The sequence below is a fragment of the Tamandua tetradactyla genome, chromosome 7, assembly GCF_023851605.1.
Source record: "Tamandua tetradactyla isolate mTamTet1 chromosome 7, mTamTet1.pri, whole genome shotgun sequence".
Classification (NCBI taxonomy): Eukaryota; Metazoa; Chordata; class Mammalia; order Pilosa; family Myrmecophagidae; genus Tamandua; species Tamandua tetradactyla.
Genome location: NC_135333.1, coordinates 90,866,318 through 90,892,738, shown reverse-complemented (window position 1 = coordinate 90,892,738; position 26,421 = coordinate 90,866,318). Strand labels below are relative to the sequence as shown.

At 35.7% G+C, this 26,421-nt stretch overlaps 1 protein-coding gene and 1 pseudogene across 5 annotated transcripts in view; one reads left to right on the top strand and one right to left on the bottom strand.

Moving 5' to 3' along the window:
* MRPS35 (mitochondrial ribosomal protein S35) overlaps positions 1-24,547 on the bottom strand; it is a 49,291-nt gene extending 24,744 nt beyond the window's left edge. For 2 of the 5 annotated variants that reach the window (XM_077170402.1, XM_077170406.1), the window contains exons 1-5: positions 24,384-24,547; positions 18,445-18,497; positions 17,159-17,326; positions 14,604-14,664; positions 10,842-10,981 (exon numbers count right to left, since the gene is read on the bottom strand). In XM_077170402.1, the coding sequence (XP_077026517.1) occupies positions 10,842-10,981; positions 14,604-14,664; positions 17,159-17,326; positions 18,445-18,497; positions 24,384-24,495 (534 nt within the window). In that variant the 5' untranslated portion in view covers positions 24,496-24,547. Of the gene's footprint in view, positions 1-10,841; positions 10,982-14,603; positions 14,665-17,158; positions 17,327-18,444; positions 18,498-23,039; positions 23,280-24,281 lie in introns of those variants that run through there. The other 3 variants (XM_077170403.1, XM_077170404.1, XM_077170405.1) reach the window with 3 other exon arrangements.
* On the top strand, positions 15,841-16,226 carry LOC143691623 (prefoldin subunit 4 pseudogene; annotated as a pseudogene).
* Positions 24,548-26,421: the final 1,874 nt, after the last annotated feature.

Sequence of the window (26,421 nt, the reverse complement as noted above, 5' to 3'; positions counted from 1 at the left end):
AAAGCACACAAATATAAGAATCATCAGTGTCCCAGAAGGAAAAGAGAGGAGTAAAGATCTAGGAAGAATAGTTGAGGAGATAATGGGGGAAAACATCCCAACCCTTATAAAGGACATAAATATATAAGTCATAGAAGCCCAACGAACTCTAAACAGAACAAATCCAAATAGGCCCTCCCCAAGATGCATACTAATCAGTCTGTCAAATGTTGTACGGAAGCAGAAAATTCTGAAAGCAGCAAAAGAAAAACAATCTATTACATACAAGGAAACCACATAAGACTGAGTTCAGACTACTCAACTGGCACCATGGAGGTGAGAAGGCAGTGGTATGATGTATTTAAGATCCTGAAAGAAAAAGACCTCTGGCCAAGAATTCTGTACCCAGCCAAACTGTCCTTCAAAACTGAGTGAAATATTAAAATTTTCACAGACAAACAAATCCTGAAAGAATGTGTCAACAAGAGACCAGCCCTATAAGAAATATTAAAGGGAGTCCTGCCAGTTGAAAAAAAAAAAAGACAGGTGAGGGAGGTATGGAGGTGGGCACAGAATTGAAGAGTCTCAGTACAGGTAACTTAAAGGATAAAAAGAGAAAGAGGGAAAAGAACATATTTCTGACAAATAAAATAAAAAAGATAAGATGATGGATTCAAGGACCATCTGTTCAGTAATAACTTTGAATGTTAATGGACTAAACTTACCAATTAAAAGATACAGATTGGCAGAATGGATTAAGAAATATAATCCAGCTACATGCTGCTTACAACAGACTCATCTTTGACACAAGCATACAAATAGATTGAAAGCGAAAGGATGGAAAAAGATTTTCCACATAAGTTGTGACCAAAAGAAAGCAGGAGTAACTATACTATTATCAGACAAAATGGACTTTAAATGTAAAGACATCAGAAGAGACAAAGGAGAACACTATATATTAATTAAAGGGACAATTCACCAAGAATATAAAACAATCATAAATGTATATGCTCCCAATTGAGACGCTCCAAAGTACATGAGACAGACATTGTCAAAACTGAAGAGTGTGACAGATGTTTCAACAATAAGAGTAGCAGACTTCAATATACCACTCTCCTCTAGATAGGACAAACAGAAAATCAATAAGGAAACAGAGAAGTTAAATAACTCGATAAATGATAAATGAATTAGTCCTAACAGACATATATAAGTCATTGCAGCCAAAACACAAGGATATACATTCTCTAGTGCTCATGGAACATTCTCCAGAATAGATCATATGCTGGGGCACAAAACAGGTCTTTATAAATTTTAAAACACTGAAATTATTCAAAGCACTTTCTCTGATCACAATGGAATGAAGCTGGATCTCAATAACCACCAAAGAATGAGAACATTTACAAATATATGGAGATTAAATAACACAATCTTAAACAACCAGTGGGTCAAAGAAGAAATTGCTGGAGAAATCAGAAGCTGTGGTAATTAGATTCAGTTGAAGGTACCTAGTCATATTGCTGTGGACACAACGGTATATAAACCTCATCTGTTGCTGATTACATCTGCAGTCGGCTAGGAGGTATGCCTGCTGCAATGAATGATCTTTGACTTAATTGGCTGATGCTTAAATGAGAGAACTCAACATAGCACAGTCTAAGCAGCTCAGCATGCCTCATCTCAGCACTTGCAGCTCAGCTCAGGCCTTTGGAGATGCAGAAAGGAATCACCGCGGGGAAAGTTGTTGGAACCCAGAGGCCTGGAGAGAAGGCCAGCAGAGATTGTCCTGTGCCTTCCCACATAAGAAAAAAACCTCAGTTGAAAGTTAGCTGCCTTTTCTCTGAAGAACTAACGAAATAAATCCCCTTTCCAATCTGTCTCTGGTATGTTGCATTCCGGCAGCTAGCAAACTAGAACAGTAGCAATCTGGAAACGAATGAAAAGGAGAATGCAACTTATCAGAACTTATGGAATGCGGCCATGGCTGTGCTGAGAGGGAAATTTATTGCCCTAAATGCCTATATTAAAAAACAAGAAAGAGTAAAAATCTAGGACTTAACTGCTCACTGGGAGTAACTTGAGAAAGAACAGAAAATCAATCCCAAAGCAAACAGAAGAAGAGGAATAACAAAGATTAATGCAGAGTTAAATGAATGGAAGAACGAAAGAATGCATAAAACCAAAATTTGGTTCTTTGAGAAAATCAATAAAATTGATGGGTTACCAGCAAGACTGACCAAAAAAAGACAGAGAGAGACAGGATGCAAATAAACAAAATGAGAAATGACAAGGGGTGTGTGACCACAGACCCAGAAGAATTAAAAGAAATCATAAGAGGATACTATGAACAACTATATGACAACAAATTAGACAACTTAGATGAAATGGACAAATTCCTGAAAACACACAAACAAGCTACACTGGCACAGGAAGAAATAGAAGATCTCAACAAACCAATCACAAGTAAAGAGATTCCATCAGTCATTAAAAATCTTCCTACAAAGAAAAGCCAGGGCAAATGTACTAAGAAACAATGATCATGCATCTATGTGATGATGTTAAGAATTACTGAGTGCATATGTAGAACGGTATGATTTCTAAATGTTGCGTTAATTTCTTTTTTTTATTTTTATTTTTTTTCTTTTTTTCTTTCTTTCCGTTAATAAAAAAATAAAAAAAAAATTAAAAATAAAAAAAAAAAAGAAAAGCCAGGGCCAGATGGCTTCACAGGGGAATTTTATCAAACATTCCAAAAAGAACTAACACCAATCCTGCTCAAACTTTACTAAAAAACTGAGGAAAAGAAAATGCTACCTAACTCATTTTATGAAGGTAGTATCATTTTAATACCCAAACCAGGTAAAGATGTTATAAGAGAGGAAAGCTATAGGCCAATCTCTGTAATGCACACAGATGCAAAAATTCTCAAGAAAATACTAGCACATTGAACCCAACAAAACAATAAAAGAATTATACACCACGACCAAGTGGGGTTCATACCAGGAATGCAAGGAAGGTTCAAGAAAAGAAAATAATGTAATACAGCATTAATTAACAAATCAAAAGGGAAAAATCACAAGATCACCTCAACTGATGCTGAAAAAGCACTTAACAAAATTCAACATCCTTTTCTGATAAAAACACTCCAAAAGTTAGGAATCAAATGTAACTACCTCAATACACTAAAGGAAATATATGAAAAACCGATAGCCAGCCTTGTACTCAATGGAGAGAGACTGAACACTTTTCCCCTAAGGTCAGGAACAAGATAAGGGTGCCCATTGTCACCATTACTATTCAACATTGTGCTAGAAGTTCTAGCTAGAGCAATCAGGCAGAGAAAGAAATAAAAGGCATCCAAATTGGAAAGGAAGAAGTAAAACTTGCATTATTTGCAGATGACATGACTTGGAAGATCCTGACAAATCTACAGCAAAGTTACTTAGAGCTAATAAACAAATTCAGCAAGGTGGCAAGATATAAAATTAATGTGCAAAAATCAGTAACATTTCTATACACTAGCTATGACCTAACTGAGGAGTCACTTAAGGAAAAAAAATCCACTCAAAATAGCAACTAAAAAAATCAAGTACTTAGGAATGAACTTAACTAGGAATGTAAAGGACTTATACACCGAAAACTGTATAACATTGCTCAAAGAAATCAAAGATCTAAAGAGGTGGAAAGACATTCCCCGCTCATGGACACAAAGGTTAAATACAGTTAAGATATCAATTCTATCCATATTGATCTACAGAATCAACCAATCAAAATTCCAACAACCTACTTTGAAGACTTGCAAAAGCTAGTTATAATAAAAAAAATTTTTTTAAATTAAAAAAAAAAAGCTAGTTATAAAATTCATCTAGAAGGGAAAGAGACACCGAAAAGCTAAAAGCATCCTCAAAAAGAAGAAGGAAGTGTGAGGATTAACACTCCCTGACTTTAACACCTATTACAAAGCCACAGTGGTCAAAACAGCATGGTATAGGCACAAAGATAGAAACACTAACCAATGGAATCTAATTGAGAGTGCAGAAATAAACCACCAAATCTACGGTCAATTGATTTTTGACAAGGCCTCCAAATCCTCTGACCTAGGACAAAATAGTCTTTTCAATAAATGGGCATGGAAGAACTGGATATCAATAGCCAAAAGAATGAAAGAGGACCCCCATCTTATATCCAAAATAAAAATTAACACAAAGTGGATTAAACACTTAAATGTAAGAATTAGCACCATAGAGCTTCTAGAAGAAAATGTAGGGAAATATCTTCAAGACCTAGTAATAGGAGGCAGCCTTGTAAACCTTACACCCAAAGCACAAATGAATATGAATGCTGAATCATTAAATTGATACCTCTTTTAGTTCCCAGTATTTTAGAACAGCTAGAAGTAAAAACCTAAAATTGTGGAATTGTAACCCATGTCAAACTCTGAAATACGTTCTACAAATAATTGTGGTGCTGTGCTTTGAAATTTATAGCTTTTTTGTATATATGTTATTTCTCACAAAAAAAGGAGAAAAGTTGACTCTGATGATAAAAAAATTATTTAAGTCCTCTAGCCTCCTATATTCTGGAGCAGCTACAAGGAAAAAGCTGAGAGGATCATATGGTAGCCCACGACAGATTCTGGGATCTATCTTGTAACTACTTTTTGAAAAGTGCTTTGAAACTATTGCTTTTTTATTTCTTGCTTTGTATATATGTTATACCGTACAAAAAAAAAGTTAAAAAAAAAAAAAAGACTACAATGAGATACCAACTCACACCTATAAGAATGGTTGCATTAAACAAACAGGAAACTATAAATGTTGGAGAGTATATGGAAAAACTGGGACACTTATGTACTGCTGGTGGGAATGTATAATGGTGCAGCTACTATGGAAACTGGTGGTTTCATAGGAAGCTAAATATCGAGTGACCCTATGACCCACCAATAGCACTATTTGGTATATATTACCCAGAAGAGCTGAGAGCAATGACGCAAACAGACATTTGCACACTGATGTTCATAGCAGCATTATTCACAATCGCCAAAAGATGGAAACAAACCAAATGTCCATCAACAGATGAGTGGATTAACAAAACAGGGTATATACAATGGAATATTATGCAGCAGTAAGACAAAATGACATCCTGAAGTACATGACAAGATGGATGAACCTTGAGGACATAATGCCGAGTGAAATAAGTCAGACACAAAAGGATAGATACTGTATGATTCCACTTTTATCACCATGATAAAGGCAAAATCAGAGGCTTATGATACAGGGGACTTAGAGATACACAGAAGCTAGAGACGGGTGAATGGTTAGCTAATGGGGTTGAACTCCAACCTCATCAGTGGTAATTATTTCTGTGTTTTGTGAGGCTGTATAGCTCATTTGAATAAATGAAGAGCAGGGAGCCCAGAATAAGAAAGAGGTCCATAACCCTGCATACCCTAATGTAATGCCTGGATACATCCTAGAGTATATTAAGCAGATAATCAAAAAGTATGGGCAAAGTCCCTTGAGGGAGAAAAAATACGTCACTATTAAATTCTACCATTAGGAAATCCCCTGATTCTGTGTCAAACTTTAAGGACACCCAAATTAACAGCCTTGATCATGAGGCTTAGTCTTGTGAAGCTTATGTAGGTAGCAGAGAAGCTTAGCCTACCTATAGGTATCCCTAAGTGTTACTTCTGGAGGACCTCTTTTGTTGCTCAGATGTGGGCTCACTCTCTCTAAGCCCAACTCTGGAAGTGAAATCGCTGCCCCCCTCTCTATGTGGAACATGACATCCAGGGGTGAAAGTTTCCCTGGCAACATGGGAGATGACTCCCAGGGATGAACCTGGCCCTGGCACTGTGGGATCAACAATTCCATCCTGACCAAAAGGGGGAAAAGAAATGTAACGAATAAAGAATCAGTGGCAGAGAGAGTTCAAATAGAGTTGAGAGGCTACTCTGGAGGTTGCTCTTACGCAAGCTTTGGTTAGACACTGCTACCTATCATAACCTGCCAAACCCTAAGTAGGACCTTTCCAGACAGTCCTAAAGAACACCTAGGGCAATATATAAGACTCCACAAGGGTTCCATTCACTAGTGTAACTTTCCAGAAACCTACAACCTCCAGATGGGTCCTTGGACCAGATAAGTCCTGAAACCTAGAGGGTGCAGCCTCTCCAGAACATCAGCTAGTTTCATCTCCCTAACCCATATTACTGAAAGACCCTTCCAACATGAAAAAGTTAGAATGGCCATAGCCCAAACACTCCTAAAGAGAGGTACAGAAAGATCAAAGTTGATAGTAGAGTTATATAGAAAAGATAGGATTTAACAAAGAATATAATTGCTGAATCATTAAATTGTATCTCTTAGTTTCCAGTATCTTAGAGCAGCTAGAAGTAAAAACGTAAAATTGTAGAATTGTAACCCATGCCAAACTCTGAAATCTGTTCTACAACTAATTGTGGTGCTGTGCTTTGAAATTTATTGCTTGTTTGTATATATGTTATTTTTCACAAAAAAATTCGATTGTGGTGGAAAAAAATATTTAAGCCTTCTAGCCTTCTATATTCTGGAGCAGCTAGAGGGAAAAATGAGAGGATTATATGGTAGCCCATGACAAACTCTGGGGTATGTCCTGTAACCACTTGTTGAAGAGTTCTTTGTATATATATATATATACATTGTATAACATATATATATATGTTATACAATACAATTTAAAAAGTTTAAAAATATGTGTGTGTGTGTGTGTGTGTGTGTATACAGGCTAGCCAGGGTACAAATAATAATTTTTTTAAGATATTGGAACAGATTATGTAGTCATCATTCAGGACAGATGAACAAAACTATACTTGCCAGGGCTCCTTGGAAAAATGGTTGATTCTAAGAGTGGGGCAGAGAATACAGATGAGCCTGGAACATCCTGGAATGCCAGAAATTATGAAGGAGCTCACATAAACAAAACAACAGGGGCATGTCAAAAGAATGCAGGACCAAGTGAAAGTTCCAGTGGCCAAATGTGGAACAATTTGAGCAAGAAAACAAATAATGTAGAATTAGACTAGTATAATATATACATCCAGGAGTCCATACTGATATAAATAAATGACTGAATAAACAAATAAACTAAAGACAATAGACACATCTCCCATTCAGAAAATTTCCAATTGTTAATGTAGATATTTCTCCTTCAAAGGCATGGAAAATAACTCCCACCTCTTAAATACAGGCTTTGCATAAAAACTGCCTTCTAAAGAATACAGTATAGAAGGGGGCGGGGAGAATATTACCTTTTCAGTGGAGAAACCTGACAAACACACCTTAGCCAAATGATCAAGGAGAGCATCATCAGTAACAAATCATAATAGCATGTACCCTTGAAATGATGTGATAAAAATAATACTTTACTTCTGAAATTTTCCTCCCTAAAACCCGTTACTTCATCCTAACCATGAGAAAAACTTAAGATTAAATCATACTGAAGTGTGAAGAGTTCTCAATAAAAAAATATATATTTTCAAATTATACTGAAACCTAGAATAGCTAAAACTATCTTCACAAAGAAAAATAAAACATCCCTGTGCTACTTTGAAAGAATTATGTACCCTAGAAAAGCCATGTTTTTAATTCTGATCCAATCTTGTGGGACCAATTCTTTCTTTTAATCTCTCTTCAATACTGGAGGCTGGAATTTTTTTATTAGATTATTTCCATGGAGATGTGACACACTCAACTATGGGTATTAACTTTTTAAAGACATGCAAATTTTAAATATATAGTATACTAATTTTATTCATTAAATTGATAGGTAATAATATGTAGGGTTAGGGAGGATACCTGGAAAAGGTTTTCTGAGTCTATAAATGTTGGTTATTTTCTATTTCCTGCAGAAAATTTTTGCACAATATAGATTTAAAAAATTCAAAAGATCTAAATCCTTTGACCTGACAATTTCTCCTTTTACAAAGTTATACTAGTATGCTGGTTTGAAAGTATCATGCACCATAGGAAAGCTATGTTTTAATCCTGACCTAATCTTGTGGGAGCAGCCGTTCCTTTTAATCCCTATTCAGCACTGTATATTGGAAACTTCATTCAGTTATCTCCATGGAAATCTGATGCACCTAATTGTGGGTGTGACCTTTGATTAATGTGGAAGTGACTCCACCCATTACAGGTGGCTCTTGATTAGCTTGCTGGAATCCTTTAAAAAATAAACATTTTGGAGAGAGCCAGAAATGACAGAAGCCTCAAAACCGACTGGAACTTCACAGCAAAGCTGACACAGATGCGGATACATGGAGAAATGAGACACGAATGTGTGGAGATGCTTAGAGACCAGCAGACATTGCCATGAGATGTTAAGCAAGCCAGAACCTGGAAAGAGCCAAGGGAAGCCAAGAGATGAAAGCCAGCCCCAGAGAAGCAAAATGAGGAACACCCACAGGAACAGAGGCTGAAAGCATGGAGCCCAGGAGCAAGGGACCAGCAAGGAACCAGCACACCTTCCCAGCTGAAAGAGGTATTATAGATGCATAAGCCTTTTTTGGATTATGGTTCCTTTCTTGGATTAAGGTATCTTTCCCTGGATGCTTTAGTTTGGACATTTTCATAGGCTTAGAACAGTAAACTTGTAACTTATTAAATTCACCTTTATAAAAGCCATTTCAGTTCTGGTATATCACATTCTGGCAGCGAGTAAACTAACACAACTAGGAACATAATTATTCATGTATACAAATATTTCTAAGGATATTCATTACAATATTTTTCTACTAAAGAAAACTGTTATTTTGAGCAGCTGTTATATATATATATATATATATAACCTGATATTTAGAGATAAGAATGAAACTGAACAGGTTGGGGTTAAAGTAATTCAGAATACAGGAGTAAGGAAGACACTGTCTATATTTTAGAACCACACATACTCTCTGACACCAATGGGAGAAACGTTTATTTGATCTGGAACTGAAATTTTCTGTAGTACATAATCTAATTCAACCTATCTGTGTAATTCATTTGAACAATTGAAACACAGGGAGCACAGAATAAGAGGTTCTTTAATCCTGAATAGATTATTGTAATGCCTGGAAACATCTAGATTATATTAAGCAGATAATAAAAAAATATTGGCAAAATCATCTGAGGGATGGGAGAAAGAATATGGAATTAAACCTTACCATCAGGGAATGCCCTGATACTGTGTCAAACTCTAGGGACACCCAAATCAATAGACCATGCCCTCGATCATGAGGCTTAGTCTTGTGAAGCTTATGTAGGTAGCGGAGAAGCTTAGACTATCTATAGGCATGCCTAAGAGTTACTTCTGGAGGACCTCTGCTATTGCTCAGATATGGCCTCACTCTCTCTAAGCCCAACTCTGCAAGTGAAATAACTGCCCTTCCCCCTATATGGGACATGACATCCAGGGGTGAAAGTCTCCCTGGCAACATGGGAGATGACTCCCAGGGATAAATCCAGGCCTGGCACCTTGGGATCGACAATTACATCCTGACCAAAAGGAGGAAAAGAAGTTTAATTAATAAAGTATCAGTAGCAGAGAAGAGTTCAAATAGAGTCGAGAGGCTACTCTGGAGGTTGCTCTTATGCAAGCTTCAGTTTGACCTGCCAACCCCCAATCAGGACCATTTCACCCAATCCTAAAGAACACCTAGGGCAATATATAAGATTCCATAAGGGTTCCATGCACTAGCATAACTTCCCAGAAACCTACAACTTCCAGATGGGTCCCTGGTCCAAATAAATCCTGAAATCTAGTCCAGCCTCTCCACAATACCAGATAGTTCCATCTCCCTACCCCATATTAGTGACAGACCCTTCCAATAGCAAAAATTTTAAATTGCCATAGCCCAAACACCCCTAAAGAGAGGAATGGAAAGATCAAAGGTATGGTGGAGTTATACATATGAATATGAATGCTGAATTATTAAATTGCTATCCCTTTTAGTCTTCAGTATTTTAGAGCAGCTAGAAATAAAAACCTAAGATTGTGAAATTGTAACCCATGTCAAACTCTGAAATATGTTCTAAAACTAATTGTGGTGCTGTGCTTTGAAATTTATGCTTTTTTGTATATATGTTACTGTTCACAAAAAAAGAAGGAAAAAAAGTCGATTGTGATGATAAAAAAAACATTTAAGCCCTCTAGCCTCCTATATTCTGGAGCAGCTGAAGGAAAAATCTGAGAGGATCATATGGTAGCCCATGACAAACTCTGGGATCTGTCCTGTAACTACTTGTTGAAGAGCGCTTTGAAAACTATTGCTTTTTTATTTATTTGCTTTTTATATATGTTATACTATACAATAAAAAAAATGTTTTAAAGAAAACTGTTAAAAAAGCTTAAATGTCCCATAATGTAGATAACTTACACAAATTAGGTCAGAGGTTTGTTATGGAATTATTTATTTGCCTCCCACTTCAGTCTCAGAAAAAGGACTACCAATGACATGTTCAACATTGCATCAAATATTGTCTTAGCATATAACAGATCCTCATAAATAAAATGCTTTAGTCTATATAGCCATTAAAAGTAATATTAAAGAATATATAATAACACTGAGAAATATTGCTAAGTGTAAAGGAACAAATTACTAAACAAATACAGTATCATCCCATTAATACATGCAAAGGTTGGTTGTATATATACTAAAATGAGCTCGTATGTAGTTAATAATGATTATATAGTAGTGATAAAATTATAGGCAATTTTATTTTATACTTTAAAACCTTTATATATTTTCCAAATTTTCTATAATATGTATTCATTTTACAATCATACATACAAAATGCTATCTTTAAATAAGGTATTATTGTTTCTTTTTAAAAAAGAACTCTTACTCTTAAGGTTACTATTCGTGCTTTGGGGTTTCGAACAGATGGTCCTGCTGAAACATAATCGGCTGTGTCAACTTCAATTGGAAAATACTTCTCACATTTCTCATCACTGTCTAGTGCAGCTGGCCACTCAGTGCAAAAATCTGAAAATTTAAAAAAATTCTCAGTTATACTTATGAAAATAAATGTTCATTGCTATATATGTGCCAGAAAAAAGGCAAATAGTTGAGAGAGATCACCCACAGGTTACATGAAAGAACTGACTCTCTGCTGCATTTTACATACATATTATCCTTCATCCCTTTTCTTTGGAGGCATACCTTAGTTAGGAAATTTGATTAAGGGAATGATTTGAATTTCAAGTTTGTAAGGAGCGCTATGATATGTTAATAGGGAATTGTGACTTGATGGAAGCTTATTATAGCTTTGTACATGTATCTGTTATGGTACAGTTTAATTCCTCCATCCCAGCTAAAATAAAATCAAACAATTCATGGTGCCTAGAGCAACAGCCACTATTAATTCACTTCCAAATGAATTGTACTTAAAATCAACTGAGGGGAACTGAAGGATCTGGAAAAGCTCTAAGAGGGAACTTAAATATGGTCAATAATACTCCAGAAATTGAGGTGAATAGAGCACCAATTAAAAACAGGTACAAAACCCTAGGTTATCCTTAAACGGATCTTTTGAGTAATTCACATTTTTCCTATGTGACTTCTGTGCCAATGGGGCTAAATAGAAAAAGAAACAGCTTTGACCTTCTCTTCAGTCAAGACAGCTAGCCTAGAGAGGAGATGGGATTTTGTCTAATCTGGAATTGTCTGATTCCGAGCACTGTAAACATGGTTCTCTTCCCACCTCTACAGCACACAGCTGTTAACTCAGGCCCCATCTGGGAACAAAACATAAGTAAGTTAGCAGTCTCCTACAGGCATCAGTACTAAGAACCCCACAGGTAGGGGGCAGATCCTTCGTATCCTATTCCTATCAAGTTAGTGTGGCTGAGCGGCTCTCAGGTTGGAATAAAAAATTCCGACACTATCAGATTCTTCTCAGTGGAAATCGCATTCCTTGAATAGCCCCCTCCAAAGCCAGCAAAAGTAATAGGCTTCCTCAGTCAAACACCTTAAATCATATGGATTCATGCTTTCTCAAAAAGAGCCTGACTACAGGGGAGGCTGATCATAATCACAGGCAGATGTGGGAACTCTTCTAGGTGATCTAAGAGACAGTGAAAGGTACTTTGCCAATAATATTTCCCTGAACTAACAATTTTCTTATAGTACATACTATATTTAGCTCCCATTTAGGCTTTAAAATCAGAGTCAGCAAAATGTCATTTTGGGTTACAGAGACTCTCTGAGATCTGACACTAAATACATGTTAGCAAATTAAGCATAGTTAATACCATTCCCTAAACATGCTGTTTAAGAGATTAATACTCAGTCACTTTGAGGGGAAAGAAATGTCTGAAATTAAAATGAACAGTACAAGATTACTGAGATTGAATTTCATTCCCATCATGGACTAATTCCAATATCTTGCACTGTAAGACTCATCACTGCCAAGCACTTCATAACAGAGACTAGTTTGGGGAATTTTATGAGCTCTTGGGTTTACAACGAATTTTTCTTTTAACTTTGGATGTCATTTCAATCACCAGATGATAATTATAGTTTTTAAATTAAATTACATAATTATATGTCTGAAGAAACACAGCCAACTGGAAAGTACATAATAGACCACTATTAGCCTTTATTCATCTGAAAGGTAGAGTAATAGACTAAAATCTAATAGACAGACTTCAGAAGACTTCAGTTTTTATTTAACTTCTGCCACTGATTGTTAAAGTTTTGGTAAATTACCTAACTTTCCCGTGCTTCAGATTTTCCATTTGTAAGTTAGATATAAAATCTCAGCTGACCTACTTTGAAAAGAAAACTGAGAAGAAATATGTGAAAAACTTTAAAAATATTTGGATGATGCAGTCTAAATCCAAAAGCTGGCAGAAATGTAAAGGCAAAATTAAAAAAAGATTAAAACACTCACTTAAACACTGTAAAATATAATGTTACTCTTTTAAATGAGTTGTATGAAAGTCTTTCATTTGAAACTTAGGAAGTACTTTAGAAATACTTCATATAAATGACCAGTTCCTAGATTCTAAGATCACATTTTAAAATAACATTTAAAAAAGGATAAAAATGGAGTTCATCACAATGTGAAAAATTTATTAACTGGTTTACAAAGTATTGAAAATTAATATATGGGGCAGGCCACGGTGGCTCAGTGGCAGAGCTCTCACCTGCGATGCTGGAGACCTGGGTTTGATTCCCAGTGCCTGCCATTGCAAATAAACAAACAAATAAATAAATAAACATGTATATGATCTGTGCCAAATGGGGTACATAAATTCATTTGAAATGGTCGTCAAGCGTTAGTTCAATTCCAGGCACAAACATAAAAACACACCCTAAAGGGATAATGTCCCTTTAACGTCCCCAAACACAGGACCACATGAATGAAAGGAAATAGAAGAGATTTTTTACCCCTTTTTTCAAGAGTAATATACCTACTTCTTAGGACCTCTTTACCTCTTCTTTATTACTTTTAAAATAGAAGGCTTCCCAAAAGCTTGAACTAAATCATAATTTTGTTCACTATCCTACTTCTCCTTCCAACATGAACATGCCATCTGGGAAGAATTTCTAGGTTGCATTTTCTTTCCCGAACAGCTTTAACAAGTATAGTAGGCATATATACTGAATCTTTAAATCAGAATGAATATATCCAAACTTGATCCAAAGATAACTAATTCTTGAATTTGAATAAAAACTATATAATCACTAAACAACTGTGAACCTTAAACGATTTAAATCTGCTTACTCTATATAAGTCAATGCAAAAAAGAACAGAAAATAAGTCAGAATAAGTATGTAATTACGGAAACACATACAGAAAGAACCATGAACTAAAAAAATTTTGTCTACCTCCATGGCATGTGGAAAGGAGTAGTGGAAGTGAGCGAAATCTTTATATTTCTATCTAGGAAGCAACAGATGCTATTCAAAATCAATAAATCCAAGACTGGAGGTATAATCATATTTTGATGATTACTACCATTAATATATATCTATTAAGGAAGGAATAATCAAGTTCTGGAGATTGCTTCCATTATGTTTATCAACATATACACTTTTAGTAGAAATATAATGGAAGTGATCACTAGAACTAAAAAATGATTAAAAGGGAATACCTCTAGGAAGTGCTGATGGGGAAGGAGGAGTATGATACTGTTGTACTTTTTTTTCATCCTTGACTTGTTAACTACATGCATGTATTGCTTCTACTTTTTAAAAATTTTTTGAAGAATTTCTTCAACTGTACCTGACTAGTTTGTTTCTCAACATTCTTCTACACTGTTTTCAGTATGGATCATACAGATTTGTATCTGCTGGCAAAACTTTGCAAATATTTTATCTTTTTATTTATGTGCTTTCAGTAACTCATCAATAAGACCCTAACTATCTGTGAGCAAAGATTATAATTTCTGATTTTATTTATTATTCATAGCACTTTGTAGAGCAGTCTATAAAATTTGCTGATTTGCCATTTAATTCACTGAAAACAACTTAAAAACCCTTCTTTAAAAAACGGAGAAATAGGACTCAGAATATAAAGCTATACAGTATATTTTAACTGAGATTTTAAATGTTATGTCCAAAGTCAATATTAAGTTTAAATGAGAAAACAAGCCCATACCTTTAAGAGCTTCACAGTGCTTTTTAATTGCTACAGGAGTCAAATGCAGAAAATTAGGGATCTAAAATAGAGAAAGTGAAAGAATAAATTAATCAAATGTCTTAACAACATGAAAAAGACAATTTCCTCATAAAGCAAAATCATAAACCAACAAACTTTGTAGTAAATAAAATCTGATCATTTTTTACAATACTAATAATACATGTTACAGATGATGTGGATTTAAGAAAAGAAATTCTTGAAACAGATTCAGTACCATGTACCTTATGACAATGTTGGAAAAATAAACATCACTTTATATTTCCTTCCTGGCATTAGAGCTACAGGTGCACATGTGTATTTTCCTTACAAAACTAAAGGCATCTAAGGACATGAATCCTTATTTAATCATCTTAATTCCCCTGAAATACACAGCATGGTGTTACATTTCCACTTTGTACTTAGTAAACATTTCTTTACTTGAATGAATGAATAAAAGAAACGAACAAATCTTTAAAGAGTTTAAAGAAGCTGAAGATACATTTATGATGATATATTAAAAAGTTATCTATCTGATCATTTACAGGGCCAGTGAAAATCAGAGACTAGATTCTTTCAAACAAATAAACATTTACCAGCATATATTTTTTAATAATGTTAAGCATCTAAACAGAAATTTTAACATGAAACTCATTTGGATAGCAAATTTGAGCAAGAAGAAAATTACTACAAACAGTATGCTAATAATCTTGAGTGTTGATCAAAACACAAGACACTTTGACATTTATTTTAATAAGGAAAGTGGGCACAGGAAATAGGGTCTATGGCCTGAACAGTTTTATTTTCTATACTTTATTTTGGAAACATAAGTATGTTATAAATATGTACTATATTTTATAATTTAAAATTCAAGATTAAGATTTTTAAAAGGCTAAAAGAAATCTAAGAATAAATCTTTCAGAGAAATGATGAAATATAGCTTCTATGGTGTGAAATAAGAAAAAAGTAGAAAATTACTTCATCATGGCAACACAAGAAAATATACACTTCAAAATGTGTATCATCATCATAACTTTAGCTAATGCTTACATTGCACTTTATATAGGCACTGTTCTAAACTCACTGCATCAGTTAATAAGCTTACTAAATGGCAGCATCATGTCAGTGGACTAAATGTACAGATGATTTTAAAAAGGGATGGCATGCATTAAACAACTGAATTTATATGTTTATTAAAATACAGTTTACAGGTCCAAAGATGGTGGCCACCATAAAGAAGGTGGCTACAGAAGACGTCAATGTTACTTTTGAAAAGATAAACAAATTTGCAAGGAATATGAGTGAAATCACAGAGCTAAAAGAAGAAACTGACGTAAAAAAGAAATAATTTCAAAATTTAGAAGATCCTTGTGATGATAACATGTTGGTAGAGGATGACTGCTTTAGGATTTGATATCTTATCAAATCAGAGATGTTTTCATTAGCCATTCTTAAGAAGAAACAGAAGAAATGTTAGAAGAAGCAAAGAAAAAATTGTAGGAAGAAACTGACAGAGTAGAATCGATGCAGTGGGTGTTAGATTTGAAAGTTCAGTTAAATGCAAAATTTGGGAACAACATAAACCTTGAAGCTGATGCAAATTAAACAGTTTATAATACTTTTTTTAATTTAATAAATCGGAATGTTGTTTAAAATGAAAAAAATACATATAATTTTACAACCATTGTTATTATTACATAATATAAACTACCCTCTCTCACCCAGCGGCATTTTCCAAAGATCTTCTCTTTAAACTAATTTTGTTTCTCCTCTTCCATTCAAAGAAAATATTTGTTCCTTCAATGTTTCCTTTCTTATGTTCCTTGAAACATTTACATTCCCAAATTTCATTTATCCCTGTCTCCAACAAACTCTTCCTCAAGCTACCATCTCACTTTTACCATCACATTGTAGCAAATTTTTCTTTTTTGTCAGAAAAACTCATTTAGTGGAAAACAGGGTTCATTGATGATAATCCATTGTTTGAAAAGGAACTAAGATATACAGTCCCAAGTTAAGCATTTACATTTTCTTTAAAAAGCCTATGATTCATAAGTCTTTATAGATGTTATCAACTAAAGCATTTCATATGACCTATTTTGCTTCAAAATAATAAAGTTGGTGGAAATATAACAATAATATTCTATCTTCCGGACAGAAAGCTTTAAAATCTCTCTTTTAAAAGCAGAAACTTCACTTTCAATTCTCAAGTACAAGTTAGGTTGTTTCATTTTTCTTAGTTCCACTAGAAAGGCACAATACAATATAGAAAAGACACTGGGGGGGAAGAGGGAGGCCAAAAGGGAAGCAATGAGACCAATTAATTTATTAATTCTTAAATACTAGGATTCTTTCAGTCTTGTTCACCATGGATAATCAAATCACATCCATTACCCGGAAAATAAATTAAAATATCACAACCTGGTACATGCTGAAGTCTGAAGTATAATAGAGGTGGAGGTGGGGCTACAGGGGAGATGTAGACTGGAACATAATTAGGTATAAGTCTTATCCCATGGATTGTTAACTTATCTTACCTTTAACAGTTCTAGGTTTCCCTCCTTTGCCATGGGTACCCCTCTTTTCACTGGATAGCCCATTCGAACAGGAAGAGGTACTGCAGAGGGTTTAAATGGTGCTGCAACAGGATAAACACTAGGCCAGTCCTGGTCAACAGCCATTTTCTCTGTCCTAGGAGGCAGTACCTAGGGAACAAAAAATAGTTTCATATTTTAAATGATCATGTTCTTAAATTTTAAAATTTATAAAAAGCAGCAATTAAGAGAATTATAAGCAGAAATGAAATCTATGTAAAATCTGACCTCCCACAAAACTGCTGTTCAAAAAAAACAAAACAAAAAACCCACCCCTTTCTAAATACCTTTGCATTTCCTCAAAGCCCTCTCTGACAAGGATCTCCTTGAATATCACATTTCTTTCCCTTAAATGTTTTCTATCTTATTTATTTAAACTTAAGCAAATTTTTACATTTTGTTTATGAAGGAGTGAGAATTGAAATAATTTTTAAACTTGATGAAATCAGTACACAAAGAGACACTGAGAACTTAGAAATAAGGAAACAGAGAATAAGGAAAGTATAAGATAAATAAATTAAGGTTAAGCTAACTGAATAAATACATAATGTGAAATCATATGTCTCCTAGGTTCATAGAATGGCTATTTCACAGTTTAGTAATCATATTAACATATTAACATATTTACGTTAATATATATAAAAAAGATATATATATATTTATTTTAAAGTGCATTAAATAGAAGGGAATGGCCAACATAGAACAGAGATTAAAGAAACAAAATTCAGCATTGCCCATCTAAGCATACTCAAAGCCAGTGTGGCATGTGTCCTGGAACAAGTTAGATTCCTGTAAAAATGATTGTTTAAGACTATTGTAATTTAGTGCCATTTAATTCCTAACGTTAGTGCCTTTGTTCTGACTCCATGCTCATCAAGTGACTTTATAATTTGGATTCCCACAAAGAGATGCATAAGGGTGAGACAAAACTGGTTAGATTTGTTCAAACACTCAAAGTTGCATGACTGGTGTAGGCATCATCAAAAATAGTTCTTTATTTTGATTTATATACTAGTTTCCTGGATATATGTGAGTCCACTTCTCAAAGATGTTCCACTCTCTGGATACTGACAAAAATCATCAAAACCTAGACTTTGCCTTATAGTCACCAAGTAAATGTCACCTGCCTTCTCTGGCAGCACCCTTCTGCCTCATCAAGGATAGGTACCTCACTTTAGAATTTCAGAGATGATTAAGATAGAATACAGTGGGGTTCATTAATTGTTTACCTTTCTTTTCATTTGTCTTGCATTTTTGGATGTTTTAGTGTTTTCTGCTGTATCTACAAGAAAAAACAGTTATAAAGAATTTTATAACAGCGCTGCTCAACATCTATCATGATTCATAATTCTAGCACAATTTAAGGTATTATACAACAAAAATGAAACAATAGTCCACCCTCTGTAAGCTCAGAACTAAATCATTTCAATGAAAACATAAAAGTCAGAAATAGCTAATAAAGTTCCATCTGAATATAAAGTATATTGTGATTGTTGACATAATTAACTCATCATCTAAAGAAACAAATTCAATAAACTTTGAGGGTCACCATAAAATAAACCCACTCTCCCAAGTTAAAGTATCTAGTTAAGACATAAATATAATCAAGCCTCATTATACTGTATTTACAAATTTGCATACACACTAAAATTAATTTGTAACTCCAAATCAATGCTCAGGGCGCTTCTGCAATCATCTGAACCATGCAGTATCAAAAAGTTTGAGTTGCCCGATACACATATTCCAGCTGAGGTTGATCAAGGTAACGCTTTGCCTTCTTGTTTCAGCTCTCCTTCTGCGAATGGGTCCTTTTCGCACATTTTTTGTCTTTTAGTATATTTTTGTGTGCGTGGGGGGGGTGGTGACTTTACTATTTAAAATGTTCCCCAGGCATAGTACTGAAGGGTTGCCTAGTATTTTTAAATGCAAGAAGGTTGGGGATGTGCCTTGTGGAGAAAATGTGTGTGTTAGATAAGCTTTGTTCAGGCATGAGTTAAAGTGCTATTAGCTGGGTTTTTGGGTGGCCTATGTTAATGAATGAACAACATATACCAAAAAAGATGCCTCAAAACAAAATACACATAAAACCAGGTTAAGTAATGACTGGTTAACAAAAATATTGTGACCAGAGACTTGCAGGAACCTAACACCGTATTTCTCCTAAGAGCAATGATTCAGTATTCACTAATTCAGTTTCACAGCAACTTTAAAAAACATTACTACTACAAATAGCATGAACCAACTGTATTATAATTTTTAAAGATATTTGGTTTGAAAAGTTCTGACTGAATTATACTTGCTTATATTTTAATTATTTCTATTTTTTCTACCAAAAAAAAACCCTAATGCCTCAGTTTATTGTTCCCCATTGTATATCAGATCTGCAGAACAACAATAATACCAATAACAAAAATCACAGCCACACCTAATAAATCACGATTGTAGAAGAAGGCAAATTACTTAGAAATATATATTTTAAGATACTATCTTATGCAGTGTTAAGTAAATGTTTTGCTATGCTGAAATAACAGTTAAATTTACTGAGCACTTCCATATGCCAGACATTGTGCTAAATGCTTTCCATTATTATCTCATTTAACTTTATTCCTCACAATAAAATGCAAGTATTATTATTATTATTTTAGAAGTCAATAAAGTGACACTCAGGGAGGTTAAGCAACACTGCTAACAACAAATGCTAGTATCTAGTGGCACTACTGGAACCCAAGTCTTTTTGACTCTAGAACCTGTGCTTGTAAACATAACCTTACACCTTTTTCAGTGGAAAAAGGACCTTCCTGATTTCTGGCTTGGTGCAAAAATATCAGTGCTGAGGACTTCCACTTCCAGTCATGATAAAGTAACAGGGACCACATTTACTTTCTAACCTGAAAGAACTAAAAAGAGAAAGAGAGAGAACCACCTAAAAAGACCATGTAGAACTTAAGCTCATAAAGGGTCAAGAAGAACTGGGATTCTCACCAGCCAGAGTGGAAAATCTCATAATACACAAGACATTAAGCAGAACACTTAAAAGAGTGTTACTTCAGCAATACGGCAAAATTAGCCCTAAATGCTAATACTGCTCTGATATCATCTAACTAGGCTTAAAAACAAGCTTCAAAAGGATCAAACTGTTTCCAAGTAACAAAGCTGTGTACTACACCAAACCGCTACAATATTTTTTAAAATCCAATAACAGCACTCAAAAGGTAAAATTCATATGTTCCATCCAATAAAAAAACTGCCAGACATGCAAAGAAAATGAAAAATACAACTGCAATGAGGAAAAAAAAATACATAGAAACACAACCAAAAATCACAGTTACTGAATTAGTAGACAAAGATATCAAATAGTTATTTTAACTACAGAATGTTCAAAAAGGTAGGGAAAACTACAGCATGTTAAGGAGAGGAATGAAAGACATAAACATGATGCAAACTTTTCAAAAGACCTAATTTGAATTTCTAGAAATAAAAGCTATAATGTCTGAAAAAGCAAAACACACTGGAGAACATTTATAATGTACTAAACAGTGTAGAAGAAAAGATAAGTGAACATGAAGACATGGCAATAGAAACTATCTGGATGAAACAGAGAAAACAGAATCAAAATGAAATAAAAAAGAGCATCAGTGAGCTGAGGGATAACTTGAAGTAATTCAACAGACATGCAACTGGAGTCTGGAAAGGAATAGGACAGAAAAATAGGTGATGAAATAATGGCAGAAAATTTTCCAAATTTGATGACTCTTATAAACCCACAGATTTAAGAATTTCAATGAACCCCAAGCACAAGAAACACAAAAAGAGCTACACTAAGGCACATGATAACCAATATTGCTCAAACCAGTGATAAAAGAAAATCTTAAAAGCAGTCAGAGTAAAAAAAGCACATTATGGGAGAACAAAAATGGATGATCACATATTTCACATGAAAAACAAAGCATGTGAGAAGTCAATGAACCAACATCTTAAAAGTACTGAAGAAAATTAAAAACCTATGAATCTATGATTCTCTATTTAGTGAAACAATCTTTCAAAAACAAAGGTGGGGGCAATGCAATGGTGGCTCAGTGGCAAGAATTCTTGCCTGCCAAGCTGGAGATCTGGGTTTGATTCCCAGAGACTGCTCATGAAAAAACAAACAAAAAAAAAAAACAAAGGTGAATGGTCACTGATTTTTGACAAGGCTCCCAACTTCACTCAACTGGGTCAGAAAAGTCTCTTCCAATAAATGGCATTTGGAGAACTGGATATCTGTAACCAAAAGAATGAAAGAGGACCCCTATACAAAAATTAACTCAAAATGGATTGTGTTGGTTTGAAGCTATTATGTACAGCTTCAGAAAAAGGCCATGTTCTTTTAATCCATTCCTATGGATGCAGACGTACTGTGGGTGGAACCTTTTGGTTAGGTTATATCAATTGAGATATAACCCACCCCATTCAAGGTGGGTCTTAATCCTTCTATCGGAGTCCTTTATAAGAGCCTAAAGGATGGAAAAACTGAGAAAGTTTAGAGAGAAAAGCCCTAGAGATGCTAAGAGAGGACCCAGAGAAGCTCAGAGAGGAGGCCACTGGAACCAGGAGCTAAAAGCAATGAAATCTGGGAGCAAAGATCCAGCGGATGCTGGCCATGTGCCTTCCCATGTAAGAAGTGTCCCAGATGCCAGCAGTATAGCACTTTATCCCATTCATCTATACTCAAGAAAACTAACAATCAAAGAGTTAAGGTGATATTAGCAAAGCACACAAGACTTTTCTCATTTTGAACAACCTACCTCTAGCTTCACTTTCCTTCACAAGGCCCCAAAGCTACACTAAACTTTTCTTCCATGTATTAGGCCCTTTAGGCTTTCTCTGAGCTCTACTGAATCTACCTAGAATGTGCTTCTTTCCCTTCCATCTACCTACTTTTACCACCTTCCCACTTCACTTCTTCACCTGGCAAATTCCTATTCATCCTAAATATTAATTCATTTAAAAGGAGAGTGATACTTTCTACCAGAAGCTAGGAAGACAGCAATGAATAAGACAAACACAGTCTTTGTTCTCACAAAATTCAAGAGTCTCTCAGTATTTTGGAAATATATAGCAGGGAACTGAATCTCGTCAATTATTAAAGGAAAATCTCTCTGAGGAAGTAACTTTAAGCTGAAACCTGAAAGATGAACAGGAAGTGAAAAAGCATGTGAGGAAGTGTTTTAAAGGGAGAGAACATGAAAAATCAAAATAAACAAATTTAGCAGGCAGATACTTAAAGTAAAATAGGGTGCATACTGAGAAAACAACCTGGAGATATTTAATAGGCATGTCAACTATAACATATCCTTGGCAGAGCTCTTGATGTCCTTCTCCCAGTCTTCCCAGCCCTGTAAACAGTATCACTTTTATCCAATTGTTCAGGACAAAAATCTACCTTTTCCTAAAGTCCCATATCAAATCCATGAACCCTGTCAGCTCTATCTTCAAAATATATTCCAAATACAACAAATTTGGATTCTCCACACTGCTCTCAATCCAAGACACCATTATCTCATTTGCACCATTCCAACAGCCTCCAAACTGATCTCCTGGCTTTTACTCTTGCCCTGCTAAAATCAGTCTTCCACACTGCAGCCAGTGATCTTTTAAAAGTGTAAATCATATTCTATCACTTCTCTGCACAAAATCCTCCAATGTGATCCCAAACGTATTATAAAACCCATGCCAAAAATCAAAATTAAATGTCTGAAAGCCTTTACATATCAGCCTTCACATTTCACATCTCTCTGATGTCTTGTCCTACCACTCTTCCCTTTGCTCACCCAGGTCCACTCACATTAGACTTCTTTCTGTTCCTTATCACACCTCTAAGCTTCACGCTTCTCTGGCCTTTGTGCTTGCAGTTCCCCATACCAAGAATGCTTTTAGCCTGGATCTTTGCATAGCTCTGGGTTGTGCTCAAATGTTACCTCCTCAGACACCTTCCTCTATCTTATTCTACTCTATAACCGCAGTTTCCCTATTATCAATATGCTGTTTACTTTTCTGATGTTTTCATTTAATTGTTTATTTGCTTATAGTCAGACTCCCCCAAAGAATGTAAACTCCATGCGGTCACAAACCTTGCTGTAGTTCCAGAATCTAGAACAACAGTAGGATGTCAATAAGTACATGCTGAATGAATGAATGAAAAACATACAAGCGTTAAAACTATAAAGAGCCACGTATGACACCTTAAGAAATTTATTATTTGCCTTAAAGCAATGGGAAGCCACTTGTAGATTATGAACAAAGGAGTTACAGGATAAGATTTGCTTTCTGAACATTTCACTCTGGCTGGTGTGAGAATTCAATGTAGGAGGACAGGAATGGAAGTAGGAATAGTAAGGAAACTAATGTAGAATTTAGAGACGGTGGTTTAGACAGGGCTACTGGGGGTGTGAAGTGAGTAAATTAGTGATACCGTACGAGGTAGTACTGACAGGACTTCATGAATGACTGGACGTACCCCTTCCTTGGCTCCTTGGCTGAGCCCTTTCCGACTCTGGCTGGCTCTTCCTCAATGTTCTCCCGCCGCTCTATTCATACTTCTGCTACAGCCCCCTTCCCCCCCCCACACACACACTACATGACACTTTCACGTTTATAAATCTCTTTTCCACTACACTCCCTCAGGGCAAGTATGACATAAGGCATCCCTACAATTCTCTGTTGAATGAAGGCCATTTCATTAATGCCTCTTGAATGAAAGTCATCCCATTCGGTGGCATAGCTAGCCATGGAATTCACATCTGCAGGTATTTCTAGGACAACTGTATGCTTGTCTTAAAGTAGGGAAAATCCGCAATTCAACGCTACCTAACAAACATAACTGCGCACCAATAACCAGGGACAAACCCCGTGCAGTTAGCTGGAGGAGGGAGCACCAGAAAGTGCAGGTCACGGAGGGGGCAAATTCACTGCGTTCACAAAGGACCCAGAAGTACCAAGTGCAGACAAGGAACGTGACAACGCGCGGAAACCTAAACCCGCAGTTTCCCTACTACGCTGGCAGGCAAAAGGCGAGCAAAGGACTTACTGCCTTTCCTACGGCGTCAAAGGCTCAGGCGCAGCAGTGGCCATCATGGATCTGGTAATTCGCCCTCTCGCCACCCCCAAAGGCGACACGGTGGGTACTCACAAGGCCTTGATCTCAGCGTACGAGTGGCCGGTGATACAGCGGTGGAGAAAGCACGCAGGTTCCTGGTCCCCGGCTGCAAGACTGTGCACGCTAGAAGCGCGGCAGCCGCCATAGCTGCGAAGACGGCAAGCCGGAGAGGTCAAGCGTAAACCACCGTCAAGAGGAGGGGCTGAAGCCGATACCGCGCATGCTCAGACAGTCTTGTCCCGCCCCTAGGGTGCGGAAACCGGACTATCGCGTGTAATTGAGTCGAGAGCTAGAATGTACCCTGAAAATAGGAGAAAGTAATAGGAAGAAAACAAAAAGAAAAATAAATCCAAAGGAATCAATTCAAAGACAATTGCGAATAGAGACAAAAAGGAATGGGGGAAATGGTGGCTCACAGAGGACAGGTGTGGGGTGGGGCAATCAGGAATCAGTCTGTCTACCCTACCAGCTTCTTTGCAATACTGTTCCCCTTAAAGAAAGTCTTCAGCTTGTGCATGCAACATGCAAGAACGGAAGACAGGCAGTGTTTTATAGTAGCTTGGAGGACGACCTCTTGAGGCAGACTGCTTGAGTTTAAAAACTGGCTTCACCATTTACAGGTTGTGTAAATAAATATAGAGAATCGCCCTACCACGGTGTTGGCAACCTGTGAACGCGTGCGTACGCAGGCTTTAACTCATCAGTTTGGTCAGCTAGTTTGTATATCAGGTTAGAATTACAAAAAGTCAGAACCCGTCAGAACCTACCTAATAATAGTCATCATTTAAGGAGCTATCTTATTTTCTACCTTAGGATGAATTAACATATAACCCTTTACAACTATTTTTCAGATTAAACGGATGTCCTTTTTAGTAAATTGTGGCATTTGGTTCCAGGCTCTGCTCCTTAGTGATCTTGGGCACCTGCACCTAACTTCACTGAGCTTCTGTCTCACGGGAGGTGGAAACAAAAATATCTTCTTCAGGACACTTGTGATTAAGTTAAATATGCTTCAGAAACCATAATATAAGGGGTGGCCATTGAAATTAAGCTCAGGGTTAATACCACATACACACACACACAAACCGCCCTTCTTCTCTGAGTTTGTGTATCACAGTGTGTATTTTAGTATTTTAAAGTACAAGGATATAGAAATTTGGGGTCAAGCATGTAGAAATTTGGGAACAAAAAGAGTATGAATTCTTACAGAATTAAGTAATTAAATCCTCAGAGAATTCCCCATTTCTGCGCAAAATTAAAAAGATTTACCTCTGCATTCTGTATGCTTTTTTTGGTTTACTCTCTTCCAATGACTAATGTGGATAGATATTACTAGAATCAGAGGATCCAGAAAAATACTTCTTATTTACTTTGTTTCAAGTACAATAATGTGGATTCTATATTAAAATTGATTTGTAATGTTATCAACAGGCAATGATAACATCTCTTTTATGTCATATAAATCATAAAGCATGTGTATTATCAGGTACATAGGAGTTATTAGGTGTGGTATTTTGAAGCTATTTTATAGCCCAGAAAAAGCCATATATATATATATCGTTAAGTATATAGGGCTGGTAAGATGTAGAATCTTTGTCATCTAGGCAGATTACTCAGATGATTAAAAACCTTTTCATAGCTTCTCACTAAGAGCAAACAAATAACCCAGGAAAACACTGTCATTTTAACAGAGTGAAAAACCAAATTCTTGTTTTGCATGAAGATACATCTGATAAGAGAACTATTAAAAATCTTACAAAACTATAAATCTTAGCCAAACTTAACCAATAAGGTTCACTTCCAACAAGACTTCGGCAACTTTCTATATCCGTCCATTTTGGGGGGTGGTGGTAGTGGGGGTGCATGGTCCAGCAATCAAACCCATGTCTCTCGCATGGAAGGCAAGCATTCTGTCACTGAACCACCCATGCACCCTATGTCCAATTATTTTGTCCTACACATTCCTGTTTCTCATTCTGCAACAGTTATTTTACTTTAGGGGGAAAAAAGTACACTTATTTTTTCCTTAACAAATAGGGCCATGTTATTTTAACCCATATCTGTGAGTACA